Source organism: Pristiophorus japonicus, unplaced genomic scaffold, assembly GCF_044704955.1.
Source record: "Pristiophorus japonicus isolate sPriJap1 unplaced genomic scaffold, sPriJap1.hap1 HAP1_SCAFFOLD_1262, whole genome shotgun sequence".
Classification (NCBI taxonomy): domain Eukaryota; kingdom Metazoa; phylum Chordata; class Chondrichthyes; family Pristiophoridae; genus Pristiophorus; species Pristiophorus japonicus.
The window spans coordinates 15399-40000 of NW_027250928.1; the positions used below are offsets into that span (position 1 = coordinate 15399).

Genomic DNA, 24602 nt, shown 5'->3' on the forward strand with positions numbered 1-24602 from the left:
CCTGAGTGTGACCGCCCGCTGGCTATTTGACTGCGTGAGCCGTCGCAGCGAGTCACCCACCCCAGCAGGGAGTGCGGGCGGTGGGGGCTGGGGAATCCCAAATTAGCCGTCTGGAGCTGGGTAACCCCCTCACCCTCCCTGATCCCAACCCCCCTCCCCTCTCGGCCAACCGTCCCGGCTGATCGCCCATGGGAGGCATCGAAGTCACTCCGCAATTTTGCTGACGATACAAAGATGGGTGGGAGGGCAAATTGTGACGTGGGCACAAAAAAATCTGCGAAGGGTTATAGACCGGCTAACTGAGCAGGCAAAAATTTGGCAGATGGAGTGCAAGGTGGGAAAATGTGGCATTATCCAGTTTGGCTGAAATAATAGAAAAGCAACATTTTTATAATTTAAATGGAGAAAGATTGCAAAGTGCCGCAGCACAGCGGGACCTGGGGGTTACTTGTGCATGAAACACAAAAGGTTAGTATGCAGGTACAGCAAGTGATCAGGAAGGCCCATGGTATCTTGGTCTTTACTGCAAAGGGGATGGAGTATAAAAGCAGGGAAGTCTTGCTCCAGTTATACAGGGTATTGGTGAGGCCACACCTGGAGTACTGCGTGCAGTTTTGGTTTCCGTATTTACGAAAGGAGACACTTGCTTTGGAGGCAGTTCAGAGAAGGTTCACTCGGTTGATTCCGGGGATGAGGGGGTTGACTTATGAGGAAAGGTTGAGGAGGTTGGGCCTCTACTCATTGGAGTTCAGAAGAATGAGAGGTGATCTTATCGAAACGTATCAGATTCTGAGGGGGCTGGACAGGGTAGATGCAGAGAGGATGTTTCCCCCTCGTGGGGGGAATCTAGAACTAGGGGGCACATAGTCTCAGAATAAGGGGCCGCCCGTTTAAGACGGGAGATGAGGAGGAATTTCTTTTGGTGAATCTGTGGAATTCTCTGCCCCAGAGAGCTGTGGGGGCTGGGTCATTGAATATATTTAAGGTGGAGATAGAGAGATTGTTGAGCGATAAGGGAGTGAAGGGGCGGGCGGGGAAGTGGAGCTGGGTCCATGATCGGATCAGCCATGATGGTATTAAATGGCGGAGCAGGCTCGAGGGGCCGAATGGCCGACTCCTGCTCCTGTTTCTTGTGTTCTTATTCCTGTCCTGATGCATCTCCCTGTCTCTCTCCCGCACTCTGCATGTCAGCAGGCGCTCTGACTCACGACAAGATGTATCCCGTGCTGACTCACTGCTCGAGTCCACCCCCCCCCCCGGCGCCCCCCCCCCATTCCTCCCAGGTCTCTCCTCTTCTCTTCTGCCCAAATTTGGTCCGTGGAATGCGCAGGGGGTCAGAGGTTGAACTGTGGTGCATTCTGACATACTCCATTCTTTTCCAGTTCCTGTCTCTCTCATCCCCAGCACTGGGAGAGTGTTAACCCTTCACTCTCTATGGAGGATTGGTAGATCAGAGTGTTACAGTGAGGGGTGTGGGGTATATCAGTGTCACAGTGAGGGGTGTGGGGGATATCAGTGTTACAGTGAGGGGTGTGGGGTATATCAGTGTCACAGTGAGGGGTGTGGGGTGTATCAGTGTTACAGTGAGGGGTGTGGGGTATATAAGTGTTACAGTGAGGGGTGTGGGGTATATCAGTGTCACAGTGAGGGGTGTGGGGTATATCAGTGTTACAGTGAGGGGTGTGGGGTATATCAGTGTTACAGTGAGGCGTGTGGGGTTTATCAGTGTTACAGTGAGGGGTGTAGGGTATATCAGTGTCACAGTGAGGGGTGTTGGATATATCAGTGTTACAGTGAGGGGTGTGGGGTATATCAGTGTTACAGTGAGGGGTGTAGGGTATATCAGTGTCACAGTGAGGCGTGTGGGGTATATCAGTGTTACAGTGAGGGGTGTGGGGTATATCAGTGTTACAGTGAGGCGTGTGGGGTATATCAGTGTGTTTCAGTGAGGATTGTGGGGTATATCAGTGTCACAGTGAGGCGTGTGGTGTATATCAGTGTCACAGTGAGGGGTGTTGGATATATCAGTGTTACAGTGAGGGGTGTGGGGTATATCAGTGTTACAGTGAGGGGTGTAGGGTATATCAGTGTCACAGTGAGGCGTGTGGGGTATATCAGTGTTACAGTGAGGGGTGTGGGGTATATCAGTGTTACAGTGAGGCGTGTGGGGTATATCAGTGTGTTTCAGTGAGGATTGTGGGGTATATCAGTGTTACAGTGAGGAGTATGGGGTATATCAGTGTTACAGTGAGGGGTGTGGGGTATATCAGTGTCACAGTGAGGCGTGTGGTGTATATCAGTGTTACAGTGAGGGGTGTGGGGTATATCAGTGTTACAGTGAGGGATGTGGGATATATCAGTGTTACAGTGAGGGGTGTGGGGTATATCAGTGTTACAGTGAGGGGTGTGGGGTATATCAGTGTCACAGTGAGGCGTGTGGGGTATATCAGTGTTACAGTGAGGGGTGTGGTGTATATCAGTGTTACAGTGAGGGGTGCGGGGTATATCAGTGTTACAGTGAGGGGTGTGTGGTATATCAGTGTTACAGTGATGGGTGTGGGGTATATCAGTGTCACAGTGAGGGGTGTGGGGTATATCAGTGTTACAGTGAGGGGTGTGGTGTATATCAGTGTTACAGTGAGGGGTGCGGGGTATATCAGTGTGTTACAGTGAGGGGTGTGGGGTATATCAGTGTTACAGTGAGGGGTGTGGGGTATATCAGTGTTACAGTGAGGCGTGTGGGGTCTATCAGTGTGTTTCAGTGAGGATTGTGGGGTATATCAGTGTTACAGTGAGGGGTGTGGGGTATATCAGTGTTACAGTGAGGGGTGCGGGGTATATCAGTGTGTTACAGTGAGGGGTGTGGGGTATATCAGTGTTACAGTGAGGGGTGTGGGGTATATCAGTGTTACAGTGAGGGGTGTGGGGTATATCAGTGTTACAGTGAGGGGTGTGGGGTATATCAGTGTGTTACAGTGAGGGGTGTGGGGTATATCAGTGTCACAGTGAGGGGTGTGGGGTATATCAGTGCTACAGTGAGGGGTGTGGGGTATATCAGTGTTACAGTGAGGGGTGTGGGGTATATCAGTGTTACAGTGAGGGGTGTGGGGTATATCGGAGCTCCTGGTGGTTATCGAGTGTGGTGCCAGCTGCCTTAAACCGGGCTGCCCGTCCCTTTAAGATGCTGGCTGAGCGTGACTCTGGTTTGTCGAACACGGAATGTGCGTTCTGGGTGGATGAAATCATCCCCAGCAACAGCCGACACTCGGGTCGGTGTCTTCTGCTGTGTGTGGGTCGGTTAAACTTAATCAGGAAACCGTGTTGGGGAGATCGGAGAGACCCTCGGGCAAGTAACCGGCCCCCCATCCAGAGCCAGTGACCATTCCCATCCCGCCCTCCTGGGGTCCATTCCGTTTCATTTCATTTGTAAGGACCATGCCCCGGTGCCTCCCCCTCCCCCACCCCCCACACACCCCCTCTCCGCCCACCCCGCCCTTCACTCCCCAATGCCTCTCTCTCTCTCCCCCATCATCCTTTCTCCCCCGCAAGGCGCGCCGGTTAGGGCTACCCGGGAGTTGTGTTTTAACTTGGGATATTCGACTGCAGTGTGCATCAGAGGCGGACTGCCGAACTTTCCTCACTTCGCGCGGGGGGGGGAGGGGGGGGGGGTCTAACCTCACCATGCAGCAACACCCCCACCCACAGTGTCCCCTTACCCACAGCCCCCCCCCCCCCTCCCACAGTACCCCCCACCCACAACACACACCCTCCCCCCCATGCTGCCGTCAGTCCCACTGCGAGTCTGGTGAGGGGTGGGGGTGGTTTCTAGGCGTCTAAAGCAGGCATTAGGCCCCTTAAACATTTCGATTGGTAGATCAGAGAGAGGGAGTGGTTCAGGGATCAGGTTGATCACAAAGAGTGGAAAACAGAGTGGGTCACAGAGAACGTGTATCAGAGAGGTTCACACAGACAGTGGATCACAGACCAAGTGGAATACATAGAGTGGATCGGAATAAGCAGAATGCGGAGTAAGTGGACCACAGAGAGTGGATCCCGGAGAGCCAGTGGATCGCACAAGACGAGTGGATCACGTAGAGTGGACCCTGGAGATTGAGTGGGTCACATGCAGTGTGAATAACGGACAGTGGATCCCAGAGAGCGAGTAGATCACATAACAATAGTGGATTCCATAGAATGGATCCTGAGGAGCGAGTGGATCACATAAAGAGAGTGGATCGTAGAGAGAGGGTTGTATTGTGTGGATCATAGAGAGAGTGTGGGTCACGGTGAGTGTATCACTGTGAGTGGATCACCTATAGTGGGTCAGAGAGAGTGGATCACAGAGCATAGATCACAGAAAGTGGTTCAGAGGGAGTGGGTCACCATTGACATGATCATATATAGTGGGTCACATTGAGTGGATCACAGATGGTGGATCAGAGAAAGTGGATCACATCGGGTGGGTCACAATGTGTGGGTCACAGAGAGTGGATCAGAGAGAGTGGATCACATTGAGTGGATCACAGTGAGTGGTTCAGAGAGAGTGGTTCAGAGAGAATGGATCGCAGAGAGTGGATCACGGTGAGTGGATCACATATAGTGGATCATAGAGCATGGATCATAGAATATGGATCAGAGAGAGTGGATCATATATAGTGGATCAGAGAGAGTGGATCATATTGAGTGGATCGCATATAGTGGATCAGATATAGTGGATCACAGAGTGGATAAGAGGGAATGGATCACATATAGTGGATCAGAGAGCATGGATCAGAGAGGGTTGGTCACAGAGAGTGGATCAGAGAGAGTGGCTCATAAATTGTGGATCAAATATAGTGGATCAGAGAGCGTGGATCACAGTGAGTGGATCATAGTGAGTGGTTCACATAGAGTGGGTCACATTGAGTGGATCACACAGAGTGGATCACATAAGGTGGATCACAACGAGTGGATAACAAAGTGTTGATCGGAGAAAGTGGCTCACAGTGAGTGGATTACATAGAGTGGATTGTAGAGAGTGGATTGCATAGAGTGGATCACAACAGGTGGATCACATTGAGTGTATAATAGAGAGTGGATCACAGTGAGTGGATCACATTGAGTGGTTCAGATAGAGTGGATCACATAGAGTGGGCCAGGGATAGTGGATCCGAAAGCATGGATCACATTGAGTGGATCATATAGATTGGATCACATGGAGTGGATCACAGAGAGTGGATCAAAGAGAGTGGATCACATATAGTGGATCCAAAAGCATGGACCACAGTGCGTGGATCACAGAGAGTGGATCCAAAAGCATGGATCACGTAGAGTGGATCAAAGAGAGTGGATCACGGTGAGTGGATCACAAATGGTGGATCAGAGAGAGTGGATCACAGAGTGGATCAGATTGAGTGGATCAGAGAGAGTGGATCAGAGAGAGTGGATCAGAGAGAGTGGATCAGAGAGGGTGGATCCGAGAGCGAGGTTCACATAGAGTGTATCACAGTGATTGGATCACATAGGGTGGATCACATATAGTGGTTCAGAGAGAGTGGATCACATAGAGTGGATCGCGGATGGTGGACCACCGAGCATGGATCAGAGAGAGTGGATCACGCAGAGTAGATCACATAGGGTGGACCACAGAGAGTGGATCACATAAAGTGGATCAGAGAGAGTGGATCTGAGAGTGTGGGTCATCGACAGTGCATCACAGAGAGTTGATCAAAGAGAGTGGATCACATATAGTGCATTTGAGAGAGTGGATCACATATTGGATCACATGCAGTGGAACTCAGAGAGCGGATCATAGAGAGTGGATCACATATGGTGGATCGCAGAGAGTGGATCACAGAGAGTGGATCAGGGATAGTGAATCACATAGAGTGGATCACATATAGTGGATCACAAAGAGTGGATCACATATAGTGCATCTGAGAGAGTGGATCACACACTGGATCACATGCAGTGGAACTCAGAGAGCGGATCACAGAGAGTGGATCACAGATGGTGGATCACAGATAGTGGATTGCAGAGAGTGGATCACAGAGAGTGGATCACAGAGAGTGTATCACATATAGTGGATCACAGAGAGTGGATCAGCATGGAGTGGATCCCAGGTGGGGGATCACCGTGAGCTGCCCCACCCTCCCGCGACCAGTGAGACGGTGATCCGCTGCGGCAACATTCCCCACCACCGAGCATCTCCCGGTCCCTGCCCCACTACTCCTCATGCCAGGCTTCAGGCTCAGTCTGGGAGGGGCTCAGTCTGTGTTGGCAGAATGCTGGGTCCGTGACAGAGCACAGCTCCCTCTGCCAGGGCAGTCAGGGGGAGAGGAGCGAGATTCCATAAAAGGCCATCTCTGCCCACACACAGCTCGACAGCACGGTTTGAGCCGGCACAGACAAGCCCTAAACCTGGCACTGCGAGAGCAACACGATTCATGGTGTACCGTGAGGGGTGTGGGGTATATCAGTGTTACAGTGAGGGGTGTGGGGTATATCAGTGTTACAGTGAGGGGCGTGGGGTATATCAGTGTTACAGTGAGGGGCGTGGGGTATATCAGTGTTACAGTGAGGGGCGTGGGGTATATCAGTGTTACAGTGAGGGGTGTGGGGTATATCAGTGTTACAGTGAGGGGTGTGGGGTATATCAGTGTTACAGTGAGGGGTGTGGGGTATATCAGTGTTACAGTGAGGGGTGTGGGGTATATCAGTGTTACAGTGAGGGATGTGGGGTATATCAGTGTTACAGTGAGGGGCGTGGGGTATATCAGTGCTACAGTGAGGGGTGTGGGGTATATCAGTGTTACAGTGAGGGGTGTGGGGTATATCAGTGTTACAGTGAGGGGTGTGGGGTATATCAGTGTTACAGTAAGGAGTGTGGGGTATATCAGTGGTACAGTGAGGGGTGTGGGGTATATCAGTGTTACAGTGAGGGGTGTGGGGTATATCAATGTTACAGTGAGGGGTGTGGGGTATATCAGTGTTGCAGTGAGGGGCGTGGGGTATATCAGTGTTACAGTGAGGGGCGTGGGGTATATCAGTGTTACAGTGAGGGGTGTGGGGTATATCAGTGTTACAGTGAGGGGTGTGGGGTATATCAGTGTTACAGTAAGGAGTGTGGGGTATATCAGTGTTACAGTGAGGGGTGTGGGGTATATCAGTGTTACAGTGAGGGCTGTGGGGTATATCAGTGTTACTGTGAGGGGTGTGGGGTATATCAGTGTTAAAGTGAGGTGTGTGGGGTATATCAGTGTTACAGTGAGGGGTGTGGAGTATATCAGTGTTACAGTGAGGGGTGTGGGGTATATCAGTGTTACAGTGAGGGGTGTGGGGTATAACAGTGTTACAGTGAGGGGAGTGGGGTATATCAGTGTTGCAGTGAGGGGTGTGGGGTATATCAGTGTTACTGTGAGGGGTGTGGGGTATATCAGTGTTATGGTTAGGGGTGTGGGGTATATCAGTGTTACAGTAAGGAGTGTGGGGTATATCAGTGTTACAGTGAGGGGTGTGGGGTATATCAGTGTTACCGTGAGGGGTGTGGGGTATATCAGTGTTACAGTGAGGGGTGTGGGCTATATCAGTGTTACAGTGAGGGGCGTATAGTATATCAGTGTTACAGTAAGGAGTGTGGGGTATATCAGTGTTACCATGAGGGGTGTGGGGTATATCAGTGTTACATTGAGGGGAGTGGGGCACATCAGTGTTGCAGTGAGGGGTGTGGGGTATATCAGTGTTACTGTGAGGGGTGTGGGGTATATCAGTGTTACAGTGAGGGTTGTGGGGTATATCAGTGTTACAGTGAGGGGCGTGGGGTATATCAGTGTTACAGTAAGGAGTGTGGGGTATATCAGTGTTACAGTGAGGGGTGTGGGGTATATCAGTGTTACAGTGAGGGGTGTGGGGTATATCAGTGTTACAGTGAGGGGTGTGGGGTATATCAGTGTTACAGTGAGGGGTGTGGGCTATATCAGTGTTACAGCGAGGGGTGTGGGGTATATCAGTATTACAGTGAGGGGTGTGGGGTATATCAGTGTTACAGTGAGGGGTGTGGGGTATATCAGTGTTACAGTGAGGGGTGTGGGATATATCAGTGTTACAGTGAGGGGTGTGGGGTATATCAGTGTTTCAGTGAGGGGTGTGGGATATATCAGAATTACAGTGAGGGATGTGGGGTATATCAGTGTTACAGTGAGGGGTGTGGGGTATATCAATGTTACAGTGAGGGGCGTGGAGTATATCAGTGTTGCAGTGAGGGGCGTGGGGTATATCAGTGTTACAGTGAGGGGCGTGGGGTATATCAGTGTTACAGTGAGGGGTGTGGGGTATATCAGTGTTACAGTGAGGGGTGTGGGGTATATCAGTGTTACAATGAGGGGTGTGGGGTATATCAGTGTTACAGTGAGGGGTGTGGAGTATATCAGTGTTACAGTGAGGGGTGTGGGGTATATCACTGTTACAGTGAGGGGTGTGGGGTATATCAGTGTTACAGTAAGGGGTGTAGGTTATATCAGTGTTACAGTGAGGGGGTGGGGTACATCAGTGTTACAGTGAGGGGTGTGGGGTATATCAGTGTTACAGTGAGGGGCGTATGGTATATCAGTGTTACAGTAAGGAGTGTGGGGTATATCAGTGTTACCATGAGGGGTGTGGGGTATATCAGTGTGACAGTGAGGGGTGTGGAGTATATCAGTGTTACAGTGAGGGGTGTGGGGTATATCACTGTTACAGTGAGGGGTGTGGGGTATATCAGTATTACAGTGAGGGGTGTGGGGTATATCAGTGTTACAGTGAGGGGTGTGGGGTATATCAGTGTTCCAGTGAGTGGCGTGGGGTATATCAGTGTTACAGTGAGGGGTGTGGGGTATATCAGTGTTACAGTGAGGGGTGTGGGGTATATCAGTGTTACAGTGAGTGGCGTGGGGTATATCAGTGTTACAGTAAGGAGTGTGGGGTATATCAGTGTTACAGTGAGGGGCGTGGGGTATATCAGTGTTACAGTAAGGAGTGTGGGGTATATCAGTGTTACAGTGAGGGGTGTGGGGTATATCAGTGTTACAGTGAGGGGTGTGGGGTATATCAGTGTTACAGTGAGGGGTGTGGTGTATATCAGTGTTACAGTGAGGGGTGTGGGGTATATCAGTGTTACAGCGAGCGGTGTGAGGTATATCAGTGTTACAGCGAGGAAGTAGGGTATATCAGTGTTACAGTGAGGGGTGTGGGCTATATCAGTGTTACAGCAAGGGGTGTGGGCTATATCAGTGTTACAGCGAGGGGTGTGGGATATATCAGTATTACAGTGAGGGGTGTGGGGTATATCAGTGTTAGAGAGAGGGATTTGGGTTATATCAGTGTTACAGTGAGGGGTGTGGGGTATATCAGTGTTACAGTGAGGGGTTTGGGGTATATCAGTGTTACCGTGAGGGTTGTGGGGTATATCAGTGTTACTGTGAGGGGTTTGGGGTATATCAGTGTTACCGTGAGGGGTGTGGGGTATACCATTGTTACATTGAGGGGTGTCGGGCATATCAGTGTTACAGAGAGGGATTTGGGTTATATCTGTGTTACAGTGAGTAGTGTGGGGTATATCAGTGTTACTGTGAGGGGTGTGGGGTATATCAGTGTTACTGTGAGGGGTGTGGGGTATATCAGTGTTACTGTGAGGTGTGTGGGGTATATCAGTGTTACTGTGAGGGGTTTGGGGTCTATCAGTGTTACCGTGAGGGGTGTGGGGCATATCATTGTTACATTGAGGGGTGTCGGGCATATCAGTGTTACAGTGAGGTTTGTGGGGTATATCAGCGTTACAGTGATGGGTGTGGGGTATATCAGTGTTACAGAGAGGGATTTGGGGTCTATCAGTGTTACAGTGAGTGGTGTGGGGTATATCAGTGTTACTGTGAGGGGTGTGGGCTATATCAGTGTTACCATGAAGCGTGTGGGGTATATCAATGTTACCGTGAGGGGTGCGGGGTATATCAGTGTTACAGTGAGGAGTGTGGGGTATATCAGTGTTACAGTGAGGGGTGTGGGGTATATCAGTGTTACAGTGAGGGGTGTGGGGTATATCAGTGTTACCGTGAGGGGTGTGGGGTATATCAGTATTACAGTGAGGGGTGTGGGGTATATCAGTGTTACAGTGAGGCGTGTGGGGTATATCAGTGTTCCAGTGAGTGGCGTGGGGTATATCAGTGTTACAGTGAGGGGTGTGGGGTATATCAGTGTTACAGTGAGGGTCGTCGGGTATATCAGTGTTACAGTGAGGGGAGTGGGGTATATCAGTGTGACAGTGAGGGGTGTGGGGTATATCAGTGTGACAGTGAGGGGTGTGGGGTATATCAGTGTTACAGTGAGGGTCGTCGGGTATATCAGTGTTACAGTGAGGGGAGTGGGGTATATCAGTGTGACAGTGAGGGGTGTGGGGTATATCAGTGTGACAGTGAGGGGTGTGGGGTATATCAGTGTTGCAGCGAGGGGTGTGGGGTATATCAGTGTTGCAGCGAGGGGTGTGGGGTATATCAGTGTTACAGTGAGGGGCGTGGGGTATATCAGTGTTACAGTGAGGGGCGTGGGGTATATCAGTGTTACAGTGAGGGGTGTGGGGTATATCAGTGTTACAGTGAGGGGTGTGGGGTATATCAGTGTTACAGTGAGGGTCGTCGGGTATATCAGTGTTACAGTGAGGGGAGTGGGGTATATCAGTGTGACAGTGAGGGGTGTGGGGTATATCAGTGTGACAGTGAGGGGTGTGGGGTATATCAGTGTTACAGTGAGGGGTGTGGGGTATATCAGTGTTACAGTGAGGGGTGTGGGGTATATCAGTGTTACAGCGAGGGGTGTGGGGTATATCAGTGTTACAGCGAGGGGTGTGGGGTATATCAGTGTTGCAGCGAGGGATGTGGGGTATATCAGTGTTACAGCGAGGGGTGTGGGGTATATCAGTGTTACAGCGAGGGGTGTGGGGTATATCAGTGTTACAGTGAGGGTCGTCGGGTATATCAGTGTTACAGTGAGGGTCGTCGGGTATATCAGTGTTACAGTGAGGTGTGTGGGGTGTATCAGTGTTACAGTGAGTGGTGTGGGGTGTACCAGTGTTACAGTGAGGGGTGTGGGGTATATCAGTGTTACAGTGAGGGGTGTGGGGTATATCAGTGTTACAGTGAGGGGTGTGGGGTATATCAGTGTTACACTGAGGGGTGTGGGGTATATCAGTGTTACAGTGAGGGGTGTGGGGTATATCAGTGTTACAGTGAGGGGTGTGGGGTGTACCAGTGTTACAGTGAGGGGTGTGGGGTATATCAGTGTTACAGTGAGGGGTGTGGGGTATATCAGTGTTACAGTGAGGGGTGTGGGTGTACCAGTGTTCCATCGGGAGGTCGGCCAAGAGCTGGCTTTGGGAAACAAGAGTTGATGCGACCGAGCGACTGCCTGCAACATGTTGGAGGCTGCCTGTGTGTGGAGATGCTCCAGAAATAGCAGCTGCTCTGGGCATGAGTCAGCATTAACCCCTTCCTCTCCCAGCGAGACCGCAACCTGCCCTATGCTTGCAGCTTCTCTCCCCCACCCCCCCGTCCCTCCTCGATGTCCTCCCCGCAGGGCACCGTCTCTCTCTCTCTGTCTCTCTCTCTGTCTCTCTCTCTCTATCTCTCTATCTCTCTCTCTCTCTGTCTCTCTCTCTCTATCTCTCTCTCTGTCTCTCTCTCTCCGTCTCTCTCTCTCTCTCTCTCTCTGTCTCTCTCTCTCTGCCTCTCTCTCTCTGTCTCTCTCTCTGCCTCTCTCTGTCTCTCTCTCTCTCTGGCACTCTCTCTCTCTCTGTCCCTCTGTCTCTCTCTCTCTCTCTCTCTCTGTCTCTCTCTCTCTCTGTCTCTCTCTCTCTCTCTCTCTCTGGCTCTCTCTCTCTCTCTCTGCCGCTGTGGCTCGGTATCGAATGTTTTGTCATGATACACTCCTGTGAAGCGTCTTGGGATGTTTCACAACATTAAAGGCGCTATATAAATGCAATGTTGATGTTGTGAAAGACCATCAGGGTCGCTGGGCCCATCGCCCAGTGACTGAAATCTCACCCGCCCTCGAACAGAAAAGTGCCAGACCCGTAGGGCCACCCTCCCACCGACCCTCCCTCGCTCCCTCCCTTACTCTCTGTCCCACCCACCCTCCCTCCATCCCTTGTTCCCTCCCTCACTCCCCCTGCCTCCCACCGTTCCTCGTTCCCACCTTCCCTCTATCTCTCCCACCCTCTGTCCCACCTTCCCTCCATCTCTCCCACCCTCCCTCCCTCTCTGTCACTCCTTCCCTCCCTTGGTCCCACCCTCCCTCCTTCTCTCCTTTGCTCCCACCCTCCCTCGCTCCCTTCCAGCCTCTGATAGGCTCTTCCCTTTAAGCTCCACAGCGCTGGGAGGGGTGGGGTGGGAGGGGCGGAGTGTGGAGGGGGGCGGGGGCGGGGGAAGGATGGGCGTCAGGCGGGAAACAGGACTGATCCCGGCGGTGATGCCTCCCACGTGCGAATAGCCCACCGCCGCCCGCTGGGACACGAAGAATTTGGCCGCACGGATGCGACACACCCAGTAATGTGGGGCTCAGGGTAGGGGTGCGGCGGGCGTGGGGGAATGATGGGGGAAGCGGGAGGGGGCGATGGGGGGGCGGGGGAGTGGTGATGGGAGAGGGGAGAGAGGGAGAGGGCGATGGGGGAGGGGGTGATGGAGGGGTTGGGGAGGGGGCGATGGGGGAAGGAGCGATGGGGGTGGGGAAGAGGGCATGGGGGAGGGGTGGGGGCGATGGGGGAGGGGGTGATGGGGGGAGGGGGAGGGGGCGATGGGGTGATGGGGGAGGGGTGATGGGTGATGGGGGAGGGGGCGATGGGGAAGGGAGAGGGGGTGATGGGGAGGGGGTGATAGGGGGAGGGGGCGATGGGGGAGTGGGAGGGGCGATGGGGGAGGGGGTGATGGGGGGAGGTGGCGATGGGGGAGGGGGCGATGGGGGAGGGGGTGATGGGGGAGTGGGAGGGGTGATGGGGGGATGGGGGAGGGGGCGATGGGGGAGGGGGAGGGTGCGATGGGGGAGGGGGCGATGGGGGAGTGGGAGGGGTGATGGGGAGGGGGAGTGGCGATGGGTGACGGAGAGGGGGCGATGGGGGACGATGGGGGAGGGGACGATGGGGGAGTGGGAAGGACCGATGGGGAAAGGGGGTGATAGAAGGGGGGGAGGGGCGATGGGACGATGGGGAGGGGGTGATGTGGAGGGGGCGATGGGCCAATGGGGCGGCGATGGGGGAGGGGGAAGGGGCAATGGGGGGAGGGGGCAATGGGCCGATGGGGTATGGTGGGAGAGGGCAATGGGGGAGGGGAAGGGGAGGAGGCGATGGGGGGAGAGGGGGAAGAGGCGATGGGGGGAGAGGGGGAGGAGGCGATGGGGGGAGAGGGGGAGGAGGCGATGGGGGAAAGGGGGAGGAGGCGATGGGGGAGGGGGCGATGGGGGAGGTGGCGATGGGGGGAGGAGGCGATGGGGGAGCGGTCGATGGGGGGAGGGGGGCGATGGGGGAGGTGCCGATGGGGGAAGGGGGCGATGGGGGGAGGAGGCGATGGGGGGAGGTGGCGATGGGGGGAGGAGGCGATGGGGGAGCGGTCGATGGGGGGAGGGGGCGATGGGGGAGGTGCCGATGGGGGAAGGGGGCGATGGGGGGAGGGGGCGATGGGGGGAGGAGGTGATGGGGGAGGGGCCGATGGGGGGAGGTGGCGATGGGGGGAGGAGGCGATGGGGAGGGGCCGATGGAGGGAGGGGGATGGGGGAGGAGGGGCGATGGGGGGAGGGGCGATGGGGGGAGCGGGCGATGGGGGGAGGGGCCGATGGGGGGAGGGGCCGATGGGGGGAGGTGGCGATGGGGGAGGAGGCGATGGGGGGAGGGGCCGATGGAGGGAGGGGGCGATGGGGGGAGGGGCCGATGGAGGGAGGGGGCGATGGGGGGAGGGGGCGATGGGGGGAGCGGGCGATGGGGGGAGGGGCCGATGGGGGAAGGGGGCGATGGGGGGAGGGGGCGATGGGGGAGGTGGTGATGGGGGGAGCGGGCGATGGGGGAGGGGCCGATGGGGGGAGGGGGCGATGGGGGCAGGGGCCGATGGGGGGAGGGGGCGATGGGGGAGGGGGCGATGGGGGCAGGGGGTCGATGGGGGAGGGGGCGATGGGGGCAGGGGTCGATGGGGGGAGGGGGCGATGGGGGAGGTGGCGATGGGGGAGGGGGCGATGGGGGCAGGGGTCGATGGGGGGAGGGGGCGATGGGGGAAGGTGCCGATGGCGGGAAGGGGCGATGGGGGCAGGTGGCGATAGGGAGGGGGCTATAGGGGGAGGTGGCGATGGGGGGAGGGGGCGATGGGGGGGCGATGGGGTGGGGGAGGGGGCGATGGGGGAGGGAGATCTCTTGCCCCTCCGATGACGGCCCCTACGAGAGCTGCCCCTCCCCAGGCTCGGCCTCGGAGTGTCCATTCACACCGCACCCTCGCCAGCCCAACGACTATTTCCTAAATAGGCCGTGAGCCGCTCGGAGAGCTGCTGCCTCTCCCCAGGACACGCCGAGTGCTGAGGGGGAGGGCCCGGCCTTGTTATACCTTGTACATTCCTGGCACCAGGCCCTGCTCTCATCGGGGAATTACAATGGGGCATCCAGGAACAGGACACCGCCCTCTCTCTCTCTCTCTCTTTCTCTTTCTCTGTCTCTCCCTCTCCGTCTCTGTGTCTCCGTGTCTACCTCTCTCTCTCTCCCTCTCTGTCTCTATCTCTCTCTCTCTCTCTGTCGCTCTCTCTCTCTCTCTCTCTCTCTCCCTGTCTCTCTCTCTCTCTCTCTGTCCCTCTCTCTCAGTCCCTCTGTCCCTCTCTCTCTGTCCTTCTCGCTCTCTCTCTCGCTCTCTCTCTGTCTCTCTCTCTCTCTCTGTCTCTCTGTCTCTCTCTCGCTGTCTCTGTGTCTCCGTGTCTACCTCTCTCTCTCTCCCCCTCTCTCTCTCTGTCTCTCTGACTCTCTGTTTCTCTCTCTCTTTGTCTATCTCTGTCTCTCTCTCTCTGTCCCTCTCTCTCTCTCTCTCGCTCTCTCTCTCTGTCCCTCTCTCTCTCTCTCTCTGTCCCTCTCTCTCTGTCCCTCGCTCTCTCTCTCTCTCTCTCTCTCTGTCCCTCTCTCTGTCCCTCTCTCTCTCTCTCTCTGTCCCTCTCTCTCTCTCTCTCGCGCTCTCTCTCTCTGTCCCTCTCTCTCTCTGTCCCTCTCTCTCTCTCTCGCTCTGTCCCTCTCTCTCTCTCTCTCTGTGTCTCTCTCTCTCTCGCTCGCTCTCTCTGTCACCCTGATTTATTAAGCCAATGAAGCTTGATTCTCACCAGTCCTTAAAAGGGCTGTAGGAACAGACTTGAGAAACACCCAACTCCCTCTCCACACCATTCTCAATCGGTGGTGGGGCGACAGATTTAGTGACTCCCCCCTCCCCGTCCACGCTCTCCCCCGCACACCCCTCTACACCTCCAAACATCGGGCATTTCTGGTACAGCTCGACATGCTGAACGGCCTACTCTTGTTCCAATAGTGCGGGGCTCCCTCAGTACTGCCCCTCCGACAGTGCGGGGCTCCCTCAGTACTGCCCCTCCGACAGTGCGGGGCTCCCTCAGTACTGCCCCTCCGACAGTGCGGGGCTCCCTCAGTACTGCCCCTCCGACAGTGCGGGGCTCCCTCAGTACCGCCCCTCCGACAGTGCGGGGCTCCCTCAGTACCGCCCCTCTGACAGTGCGGGGCTCCCTCAGTACTGCCCCTCCGACAGTGCGGGGCTCCCTCAGTACCGCCCCTCTGACAGTGCGGGGCTCCCTCAGTACCGCCCCTCTGACAGTGCGGGGCTCCCTCAGTACTGCCCCTCCGACAGTGCGGCGCTCCCTCAGTACTGCCCCTCCGACAGTGCGGCGCTCCCTCAGTACTGCCCCTCTGACAGTGCGGTGTTCCCTCAGTACTGCCCCTCCGACAGTGCGGCGCTCCCTCAGTACCGCCCCTCCGACAGTGCGGGGCTCCCTCAGTACTGCCCCTCCGACAGTGCGGTGTTCCCTCAGTACTGCCCCTCCGACAGTGCGGTGTTCCCTCAGTACCGCCCCTCCGACAGTGCGGGGCTCCCTCAGTACTGCCCCTCTGACAGTGCGGCGCTCCCTCAGTACTGCCCCTCCGACAGTGCGGCACTCCCTCAGTACTGCCCCTCCGACAGTGCGGCGCTCCCTCAGTACTGCCCCTCTGACAGTGCGGCGCTCCCTCAGTACTGCCCCTCCGACAGTGCAGCGCTCCCTCAGTACTGCCCCTCCGACAGTGCGGCGCTCCCTCAGTACCGACCCTCCGACAGTGCGGTGCTCCCTCAGTACCGACCCTCCGACAGTGCGGTGCTCCGCATCAAACACTCCCAGGGCAGGTACAGGGGGTTCGATACAGAGTAAAGCTCCCTCTACACTGTCCCATTCGGTTACTGAGCGACACACAGAGCAGATATAGCCTGGGGGAAGTAACAAGCATTTAATGGACGTGTTCAGTGCGGGACCCGAAGTGAGAATCGGGTGGGAAAGCTGCCCAGAGTGGTGGGAGGGCCTGTTGACTGTGTCGCGGCTGAGTTTCGGCATTCCCGAGAGGTGTGGGGCGGGGAAGGGGAGTTTGTGGAAACACGAAAGCCCTGGACCTTGCAGGAAAGTAGGTCAGGAAACAGGGATGGAGAACTGGAAGTGGGCGTGGTTGGACCCAGCTCAGAAAAACAGGGCCTTGAGGAAGATGCGGGCGTGACTCACCACAAAGCAGCTCTGTTGTTCCCGTCAGTGAAGGCACGGCAAAGCGAACAAGCGCCCCGGAGCGAGGGAGGCCCCAGGGTTACAAAGAACTGCTTCCAGGAGGCCGAATCTAAGCCTTGCAGGCCCCTCAATCTCTCAGGGCCTCACTATCTCTGGTGCTGAGGATTGTCCCACCCGCTCGGGCCTAGTTTGCTAAAGGCCTTTCCTGCTGTATCCGAGCAACAGCAGGCTGGGAGGGCTGAGCTAGGCCTCAATCCCTCAGGGCCTGAGGATCGTCCCACCCGCTCGGGCCTAGTTTGCTAAAGGCCTTTCCTGCTGTATCCGAGCAACAGCAGGCTGGGAGGGCCAAGCTAGGCCTCAATCCCTCAGGGCCTGAGGATCGTTCCACCCGCTCGGGCCTAATTTGCTAAAGGCCTTCACTGCCCTATCCTAGCAACGGCAGGCTGGGAGGGCCGAGCTAGGCCTCAATCCCTCAGGGCCTGAGGATCGTCCCACCCGCTCGGGCCTAGTTTGCTCAAGGCCTTCCCTGCCGTATCCTAGCAACGGCAGGCTGGGAGGGCCGAGAGAGGCCTTGCGTTTGCTTTCGACCTTCCCGCAGTCTGACGCAGCCTCCTCAGCACAGGCCGGGGATGGAGCCTGGGCCTTTCCTGCTCTGTGTGTGTAGGGGCGGTGGGGCTCACACCGGGTCAGCACAGGCCGGCCGATGGAGCCTGGGAAAGCGGTTGGGGATTCGACATGTTCCAATCCCTCCATGGCCCTCCTCACCTCCCTCCCTATCTCTGTAACCTCTTCCAGCCCCTACACCCCTCCCTATCTCTGTAATCTCCTCCAGCCCCTACACCCCGCCCTGTCTCTGTAACCTCCTCCAGCCCCTACACCCCTCCCTATCTCTGTAACCCCCTCCAGCCCCTACACCCCTCCCTATCTCTGTAACCTCCTCCAGCCCCTACACCCCTCCCTATCTCTGTAACCCCCTCCAGCCCCTACACCCCTCCCTATCTCTGTAACCCCCTCCAGCCCCTACACCCCTCCCTATCTCTGTAACCTCCTCCAGCCCCTACACCCCTCCCTATCTCTGTAACCTCCTCCAGCCCCTACACCCCTCCCTATCTCTGTAACCCACTCCAGCCCCGACACCCCTCCCTCTATCTGTAACCTCCAGCCCCTACACCCCTCCCTATTGCTGTAACCTCCTCCAGCCCCTACACCCCTCCCTATCTCTGTAACCTCCTCCAGCCCCTACACCCCTCCCTATTGCTGTAACCTCCTCCAGCACCTACATCCCTCCCTATTGCTGTAACCTCCTCCAGCCCCTACATCCCTCCCTATCTCTGTAACCTCCAGCTCAAACCTCTCCCTATCTCTGTAACCTCCTCCAGCCCCTACACCCCTCCCTATCTCTGTAACCTCCAGCCCAAACCCCTCCCTATCTCTGTAACCTCCTCCAGCCCCTACACCCCTCCCTATCTCTGTCACCTCCTCCAGCCCCTACACCCCTCCCTATCTCTGTAACCTCCTGCCCAAACCCCTTCCTATCTCTGTAACCTCCAGCCCCTGCGCCCCTCCCTAGCGTGGGAGCTTGCTGTGCTCAAATTGGCTGCCGCGTTTCCCACAATGCAACAATGACCACACTCCAAAAGTACGTCATTGGCTGTGAGGCGCTTTGAGGTGTCCGGTGACCGTGAACGGCGCTATATAAACGTAAGTCTTTCTTACTGTTTTACCATCGGTGGCCGTGCCTTCAGCCGCCTGGGGCCCCAAGCTCGGGAACTCCCTCCCTAAACCTCTCCGCCTCTCTCTCCTCCTTTAAGACGATCCTTAAAACCGACCTCTGACCCAGCTTTTGGTCACCTGTCCCTAATTTCTCCTTCTGCGATTCGGTGTTAAATTTATCTGTTTTGTCTTATATCACCGCTGTGAAGCACCTTGGGACGTTTCACCACGTTAAAGGCGCTACATGAATTCAGATTATTGTTGTTGTTGGGTGGGCCTGTTCCGAGGCTGTACGCTCGATGTCACTGATGGTCAGGCTGCCCGGGGAGTCCAGGAACGGTGGGCCAGGGAATAAATGAATGACGTGAATTTATATAGCGCCTGCCACGACCACCGGGCGTCCCAAAGCGCCTCACAGCCAATGAAGTACTTTTGGAGTGTGCTCGCTGTTGCATTGTGGGAAACGCCAATTTGTGCACAGTAAGCTCCCACACACAGCGATGTGATAATGACCTCGATCGTCTCTTTTTTAGTGATGTTGGTCGAGGGATAAATATTGGGTCCCAGGACACCGGGGAGAACTCCCCCTGCTCTTCTTCCAACAGTGGCCCCGGGATCTTTTACATCCTCCCGAGAGGGCAGACGGGGCCTCGGTTTAATGTCTCATCTGAAAGACGGCACCTCCGACAGTGCGGCGCTCCCTCAGTACCGCCCCTCCGACAGTGCGGCGCTCCCTCAGTACCGCCCCTCCGACAGTGCGGCGCTCCCTCAGTACTGTCCCTCCGACAGTGCGGGGCTCCCTCAGTACCGCCCCTCCGACAGTGCGGCGCTCCTTCAGTACCGCCCCTCCGACAGTGCGGCGCTCCTTCAGTACCGCCCCTCCGACAGTGCGGGGCTCCCTCAGTACCGCCCCTCCGACAGTGCGGCGCTCCCTCAGTACCGCCCCTCCGACAGTGCGGTGCTCCCTCAGTACCGCCCCTCCGACAGTGCGGCGCTCCCTCAGTACCGCCCCTCCGACATTGCAGCGCTCCCTCAGTACTGCCCCTCCGACAGTGCGGCGCTCCCTCAGTACTGCCCCTCTGACAGTGCGGCACTCCCTCAGTACTGCCCCTCTGACAGTGCGACACTCCCTCAGTACTGCCCCTCTGACAGTGCGGCACTCACTCAGTACTGCCCCTCTGACAGTGCGACACTCCCTCAGTACTGCCCCTCTGACAGTGCGACACTCCCTCAGTACTGCCCCTCTGACAGTGCGGCACTCCCTCAGTACTGCCCCTCCGACAGTGCGGCGCTCCCTCAGTACCGCCCCTCTGACAGTGCGGCACTCCCTCAGTACTGCCCCTCCGACAGTGCGGCACTCCCTCAGTACTGCCCTGGGTGGGAAGATTTTGAGAGAATGAGCACCTTCAGGGCACGAGAGAGCGAAAGGGTGAACTAGATTTATTGTCTCTTGCAGCATCGAAGCTATCAAACCAAGTTCGCAACGCTGGCATTGGTCTTTGTGTTGGGAGTTTTCTACTATTGGTTCTTGTCAGAGGATTACGTGACGCCGTGAACCAGGTGATTGCACTTCCATTTCAACATTCCCAACACTGCACGTACCTCCACACTGTCCCGTCAAACACTCCCAGGGCAGGTACAGAGGGTTAGATACAGAGTAAAGCTCCCTCTACACTGTCCCCATCAAACACTCCCAGGGCAGGTACAGGGGGTTAGATACAGAGTAAAGCTCCCTCTACACTGTCCCGTCAAACACTCCCGGGGCAGGTCCAGGGGGTTAGATACAGAGTAAAGCTCCCTCTACACTGTCCCATCAAACACTCCCAGAGCAGGTACAGGGGGTTAGATACAGAGTAAAGCTCCCTCTACACTGTCCCCATCAAACACTCCCAGGGCAGGTACAGCATGGGGTTAGATACAGAGTAAAGCTCCCTCTACACTGTCCCATCCAACACTCGCAGGGCAGGTACAGGGGGTTAGATACAGAGTAAAGCTCCCTCTACACTGCCCCATCAAACACTCCCAGGGCAGGTACAGGGGGTTAGATACAGAGTAAAGCTCCCTCTACACTGCCCCATCAAACACTCCCAGGGCAGGTACAGGGGGTTAGATACAGAGTAAAGCTCCCTCTACACTGTCCCATCAAACACTCCCAGGGCAGGTACAGCACGGGGTTAGATACAGAGTAAAGCTCCCTCTACACTGTCCCATCAAACACTCCCAGGGCAGGTACAGCACGGGGTTAGATACAGAGTAAAGCTCCCTCTACACTGTCCCATCAAACACTCCCAGGGCAGGTACAGCAGGGGGGTTAGATTTGGTTCCCGTGACGGGATAGTTGTGTGGGACAGTCCCTCACGCACCATCAAAACGTAACCCCTTTCGCTGGCCCCTTGCAATCAGTGAGTGAGAGAGACAGGCAGCAGGAGGTCACATATGGTCTGAATGCAAGGCATTTTGTAGCTGGATCTGTGCGGGGGACGGTGATGGGGAGGGGTGGCGGAGGGCGGGCCGTTGCCAAATCCAGCTCAGGCGTTTTTTTGGGGCCTAGGCCCACTGGCGGAGAGGGAGAGCGGGACGGACGGGCCCCGTGCTCGAGTGGCCGGTCCCAGAGGAGGAGGCGATTCCCGAGCGCGTTGTGGCCACCCCTCCCCCTGCCATCATTCCCGCTTCCGGTTCGCTGTCCGCGTAGGCCCTCTGTCGAGGTTCCCGTTCCGGTGGTTTGAAAGAGAACTCTCGCGCGTTTACGTAACGCCTGCGCGCGCCCCCCTCCCCGCGTGCCGCAAAGCTGCTCCACTGAAACCCTTTTTAGTCATTGACGTGCGTCCACTGTTGCATCGTGGGAAACGCGGCAGCTGAATTCACGCACAGCAAGCTCCCGCAGATCGCGAGGCCAGGCGTGAGCAGAGAGTGCGCTGCGATTGCGGCACTCGCTGCCACAGGGAGGGGTTGAGGCGAAGCGTTTAAGGGGGAGCTGGATAAACACATGAGGGAGGAAGGAATGCAACGAGATGGTGGTGGAGGGAGTGGCCTGGTCTGGAGCATAAACCGCGGCACGGACCCACGTTGGCTCCCGGTAAAGCAACGCCTCGATTTCAAACATCTCATCCTTGTTTTCAAATCCCTCCTCCGCCCCCTCCCTATCCCTGTAACCTCCTCCAGCCCCTACACCCCTCCCTATCCCTGTAACCTCCTCCAGCCCCCACACCCCTCCCTATCTCTGTAACCTCCTCCAGCCCCCACACCCCTCCCTATCCCTGTAACCTCCTCCAGCCCCTACACCCGCCCCAATCTCTGTAACCTCCTCCAGCCCCTACACCCCTCCCTATCTCTGTAACCTCCTCCAGCCCCCACACCCCTCCCTATCTCTGTAACCTCCTCCAGCCCCAACACCCCTCCCTATCTCTGTAACCCCCTCCAGCCCCTACTCCCCTCCCTATCTCTGTAACTTCCTCCAGCCCCTACACCCCTCCCTATCCCTGTAACCCCCTCCAGCCCCTACACCCGCCCCAATCTCTGTAACCTCCTCCAGCCCCTACACCCCTCCCTATCTCTGTAACCTCCTCCAGCCCCTACACCCCTCCCTATCTCAGTAACCTCCTCCAGCCCCCACACCCGTCCCTATCCCTGTAACCTCCTCCAGCCCCCACACTCCTCCCTATCTCTGTAACCTCCTCCAGCCCATACACCCGTCCCTATCCCTGTAACCCCCTCCAGCCCCTACACCCGCCCCAATCTCTGTAACCTCCTCCAGCCCCTACACCCCTCCCTATCTCTGTAACCTCCTCCAGCCCCTACACCCCTCCCTATCTCAGTAACCTCCTCCAGCCCCCACACCCGTCCCTATCCCTGTAACCTCCTCCAGCCCCTACACCCGCCCCAATCTCTGTAACCTCCTCCAGCCCCTACACCCCTTCCTATCTCTGTAACCTCCTCCAGCCCCCACACCCCTCCCTATCTCTGTAACCTCCTCCAGCCCCCACACCCCTCCCTATCTCTGTAACCTCCTCCAGCCCCCACACCCCTCCCTATCTCTGTAACCCCCTCCAGCCCCTACACCCCTCCCTATCTCTGTAACCTCCTCCAGCCCCTACACCCCTCCCTATCTCTGTAACCTCCTCCAGCCCCTACACCCCTCCCTATCTCTGTAACCTCCTCCAGCCCCTACACCCCTCCCTATCTCAGTAACCTCCTCCAGCCCCTACACCCCTCCCTATCTCAGTAACCTCCTCCAGCCCCCACACCCCTCCCTATCTCTGTAACCTCCTCCAGCCCATACACCCCTCCCTATCCCTGTAACCTCCTCCAGCCCCCACACTCCTCCCTATCTCTGTAACCTCCTCCAGCCCATACACCCGTCCCTATCCCTGTAACCTCCTCCAGCCCCCACACTCCTCCCTATCTCTGTAACCTCCTCCAGCCCATACACCCGTCCCTATCTCTGTAACCCCCTCCAGCCCCTACACCCCTCCCTATCTCTGTAATCTCCTCCCCAGCCCCTACACCCCTCCCTATCTCTGCAACCCCCTTCAGCCTCATAACCGCCCCCCCCCCTCCCAGAAATGTCTGCGCTCCTCAAATTCTACCCTCCTGAGCATCCCTAATTCCGTTTCTGTGGCCTGCACGCACTGTAATAATCTGTTTTAGTGGTTCTAGTTGAGGGATAAATATTGGCCCAAGGACACCGGGGAGAACTCCCCCCGCTCTTCTTCCAAATAGTGGCCGTGGGATCTATTACATCCACCCGAGAGGGCAGACGGGGCCTCGGTTTAATGTCTCATTCAAAAGATGGCACCTTTCAACAGTGCGGATCTCCCTCAGTACTGCCCCTCCGACAGTGCGGGGCTCCCTCAGTACTGCCCCTCCGACAGTGCGGATCTCCCTCAGTACTGCCCCTCCGACAGTGCGGGTCTCCCTCAGTACTGCGCCTCCGACAGTGCGGCGCTCCCTCAGTACCGCCCCTCCGACAGTGCGGGTCTCCCTCAGTACCGCCCCTCCGACAGTGCGGCGCTCCCTCAGTACTACCCCTCCGACAGTGCGGCGCTCCCTCAGTACCACCCCTCCGACAGTGCGGCGCTCCCTCAGTACCGCCCCTCCGACAGTGCGGCGCTCCCTCAGTACTGCCCCTCCGACAGTGCGGTGCTCCCTCAGTACTACCCCTCCGACAGTGCGGCGCTCCCTCAGTACCACCCCTCCGACAGTGCAGCGCTCCCTCAGTACTGCCCCTCCGACAGTGCGGTGCTCCCTCAGTACTACCCCTCCGACCGTGCGGCACTCCCTCAGTACCGCCCCTCCGACAGTGCGGCGCTCCCTCAGTACTGCCCCTCCGACCGTGCGGCGCTCCCTCAGTACCGCCCCTCCGACCGTGCGGCGCTCCCTCAGTACTGCCCCTCCGACAGTGCGACTCTCCCTCAGTACTGCCCCTCCGACAGTGCAGCACTCCCTCAGTACCACCCCTCCGACAGCACCGCGCGGCACTCCCTCAGTTCTGCCCCTGTGACAGTGCGGCGCTCCCTCAGTACTGGCTCCGGGCGGGAAGTGTCCGTATTGGGTCACGGGGCACGAGTCTCTGGAGTGGGGTCTCGAACCCACGACCCTCTGAGCCTGAGGCGAGAGTGGGACACACCGAGCCACTGTTGGTTATGTTTCAGCTCGATACGAGTGGGGCGATAGGGGTGATTCCGTGTCTCTCAGATGGCCGCAGAGAGCTTGGCCTCTCCTGGGTTGGAGAGTCTGGGATGAACACGCTGGAGGTAGGAGCGGAGGGGAAGGGGGTGAGTTGGCAGGGTGCGGCAGCAGGATTTCGGGGCCAACCGGACAGGGGGAGGGTTGAAGCGATGGCGGTCCGGAGGCCCTGTGGGTGTTCACAGCCGGGGCAGGCCTGGGAAGAGGGCATACGCCGGCCTAGGTGGTGCGCAGGACTCGAGCCTGAACCGTAGGCCCAAGAGAGGACGTGTGGGGGGATCGAGGCCCATTGGGTGGGTCTGGTTGGGCTCAAGGGAACCAGGCGGGACTGGGGAAGGGAGGCTAGCCGAGTGGGTGCCGTGTGGTAACTCTACCTTTTCTCTGTCTTTCTCCTCCCTCAGGCCACCCTCGCAGGAGACGAGAGCAACTGTTCGAACCCC

The 24602-nt window shown here is 56.9% G+C and overlaps 1 protein-coding gene across 1 annotated transcript in view; it reads left to right on the forward strand.

Annotated features, from left to right (window-relative positions):
- Nucleotides 1-24602, forward strand: part of LOC139242225 (uncharacterized) — a gene marked incomplete at its 5' end in the record, with an annotated part of 38521 nt that overhangs the window by 12778 nt on the left and 1141 nt on the right. Inside the window, 2 exons of the mRNA XM_070870285.1 lie at nucleotides 19934-20037; nucleotides 24564-24602. The exon at nucleotides 24564-24602 is cut by the window's right edge and continues 1141 nt beyond it. Coding sequence (XP_070726386.1) covers nucleotides 19934-20032 — 99 coding nt within the window. The remainder of the gene's footprint in view (nucleotides 1-19933; nucleotides 20038-24563) is intronic.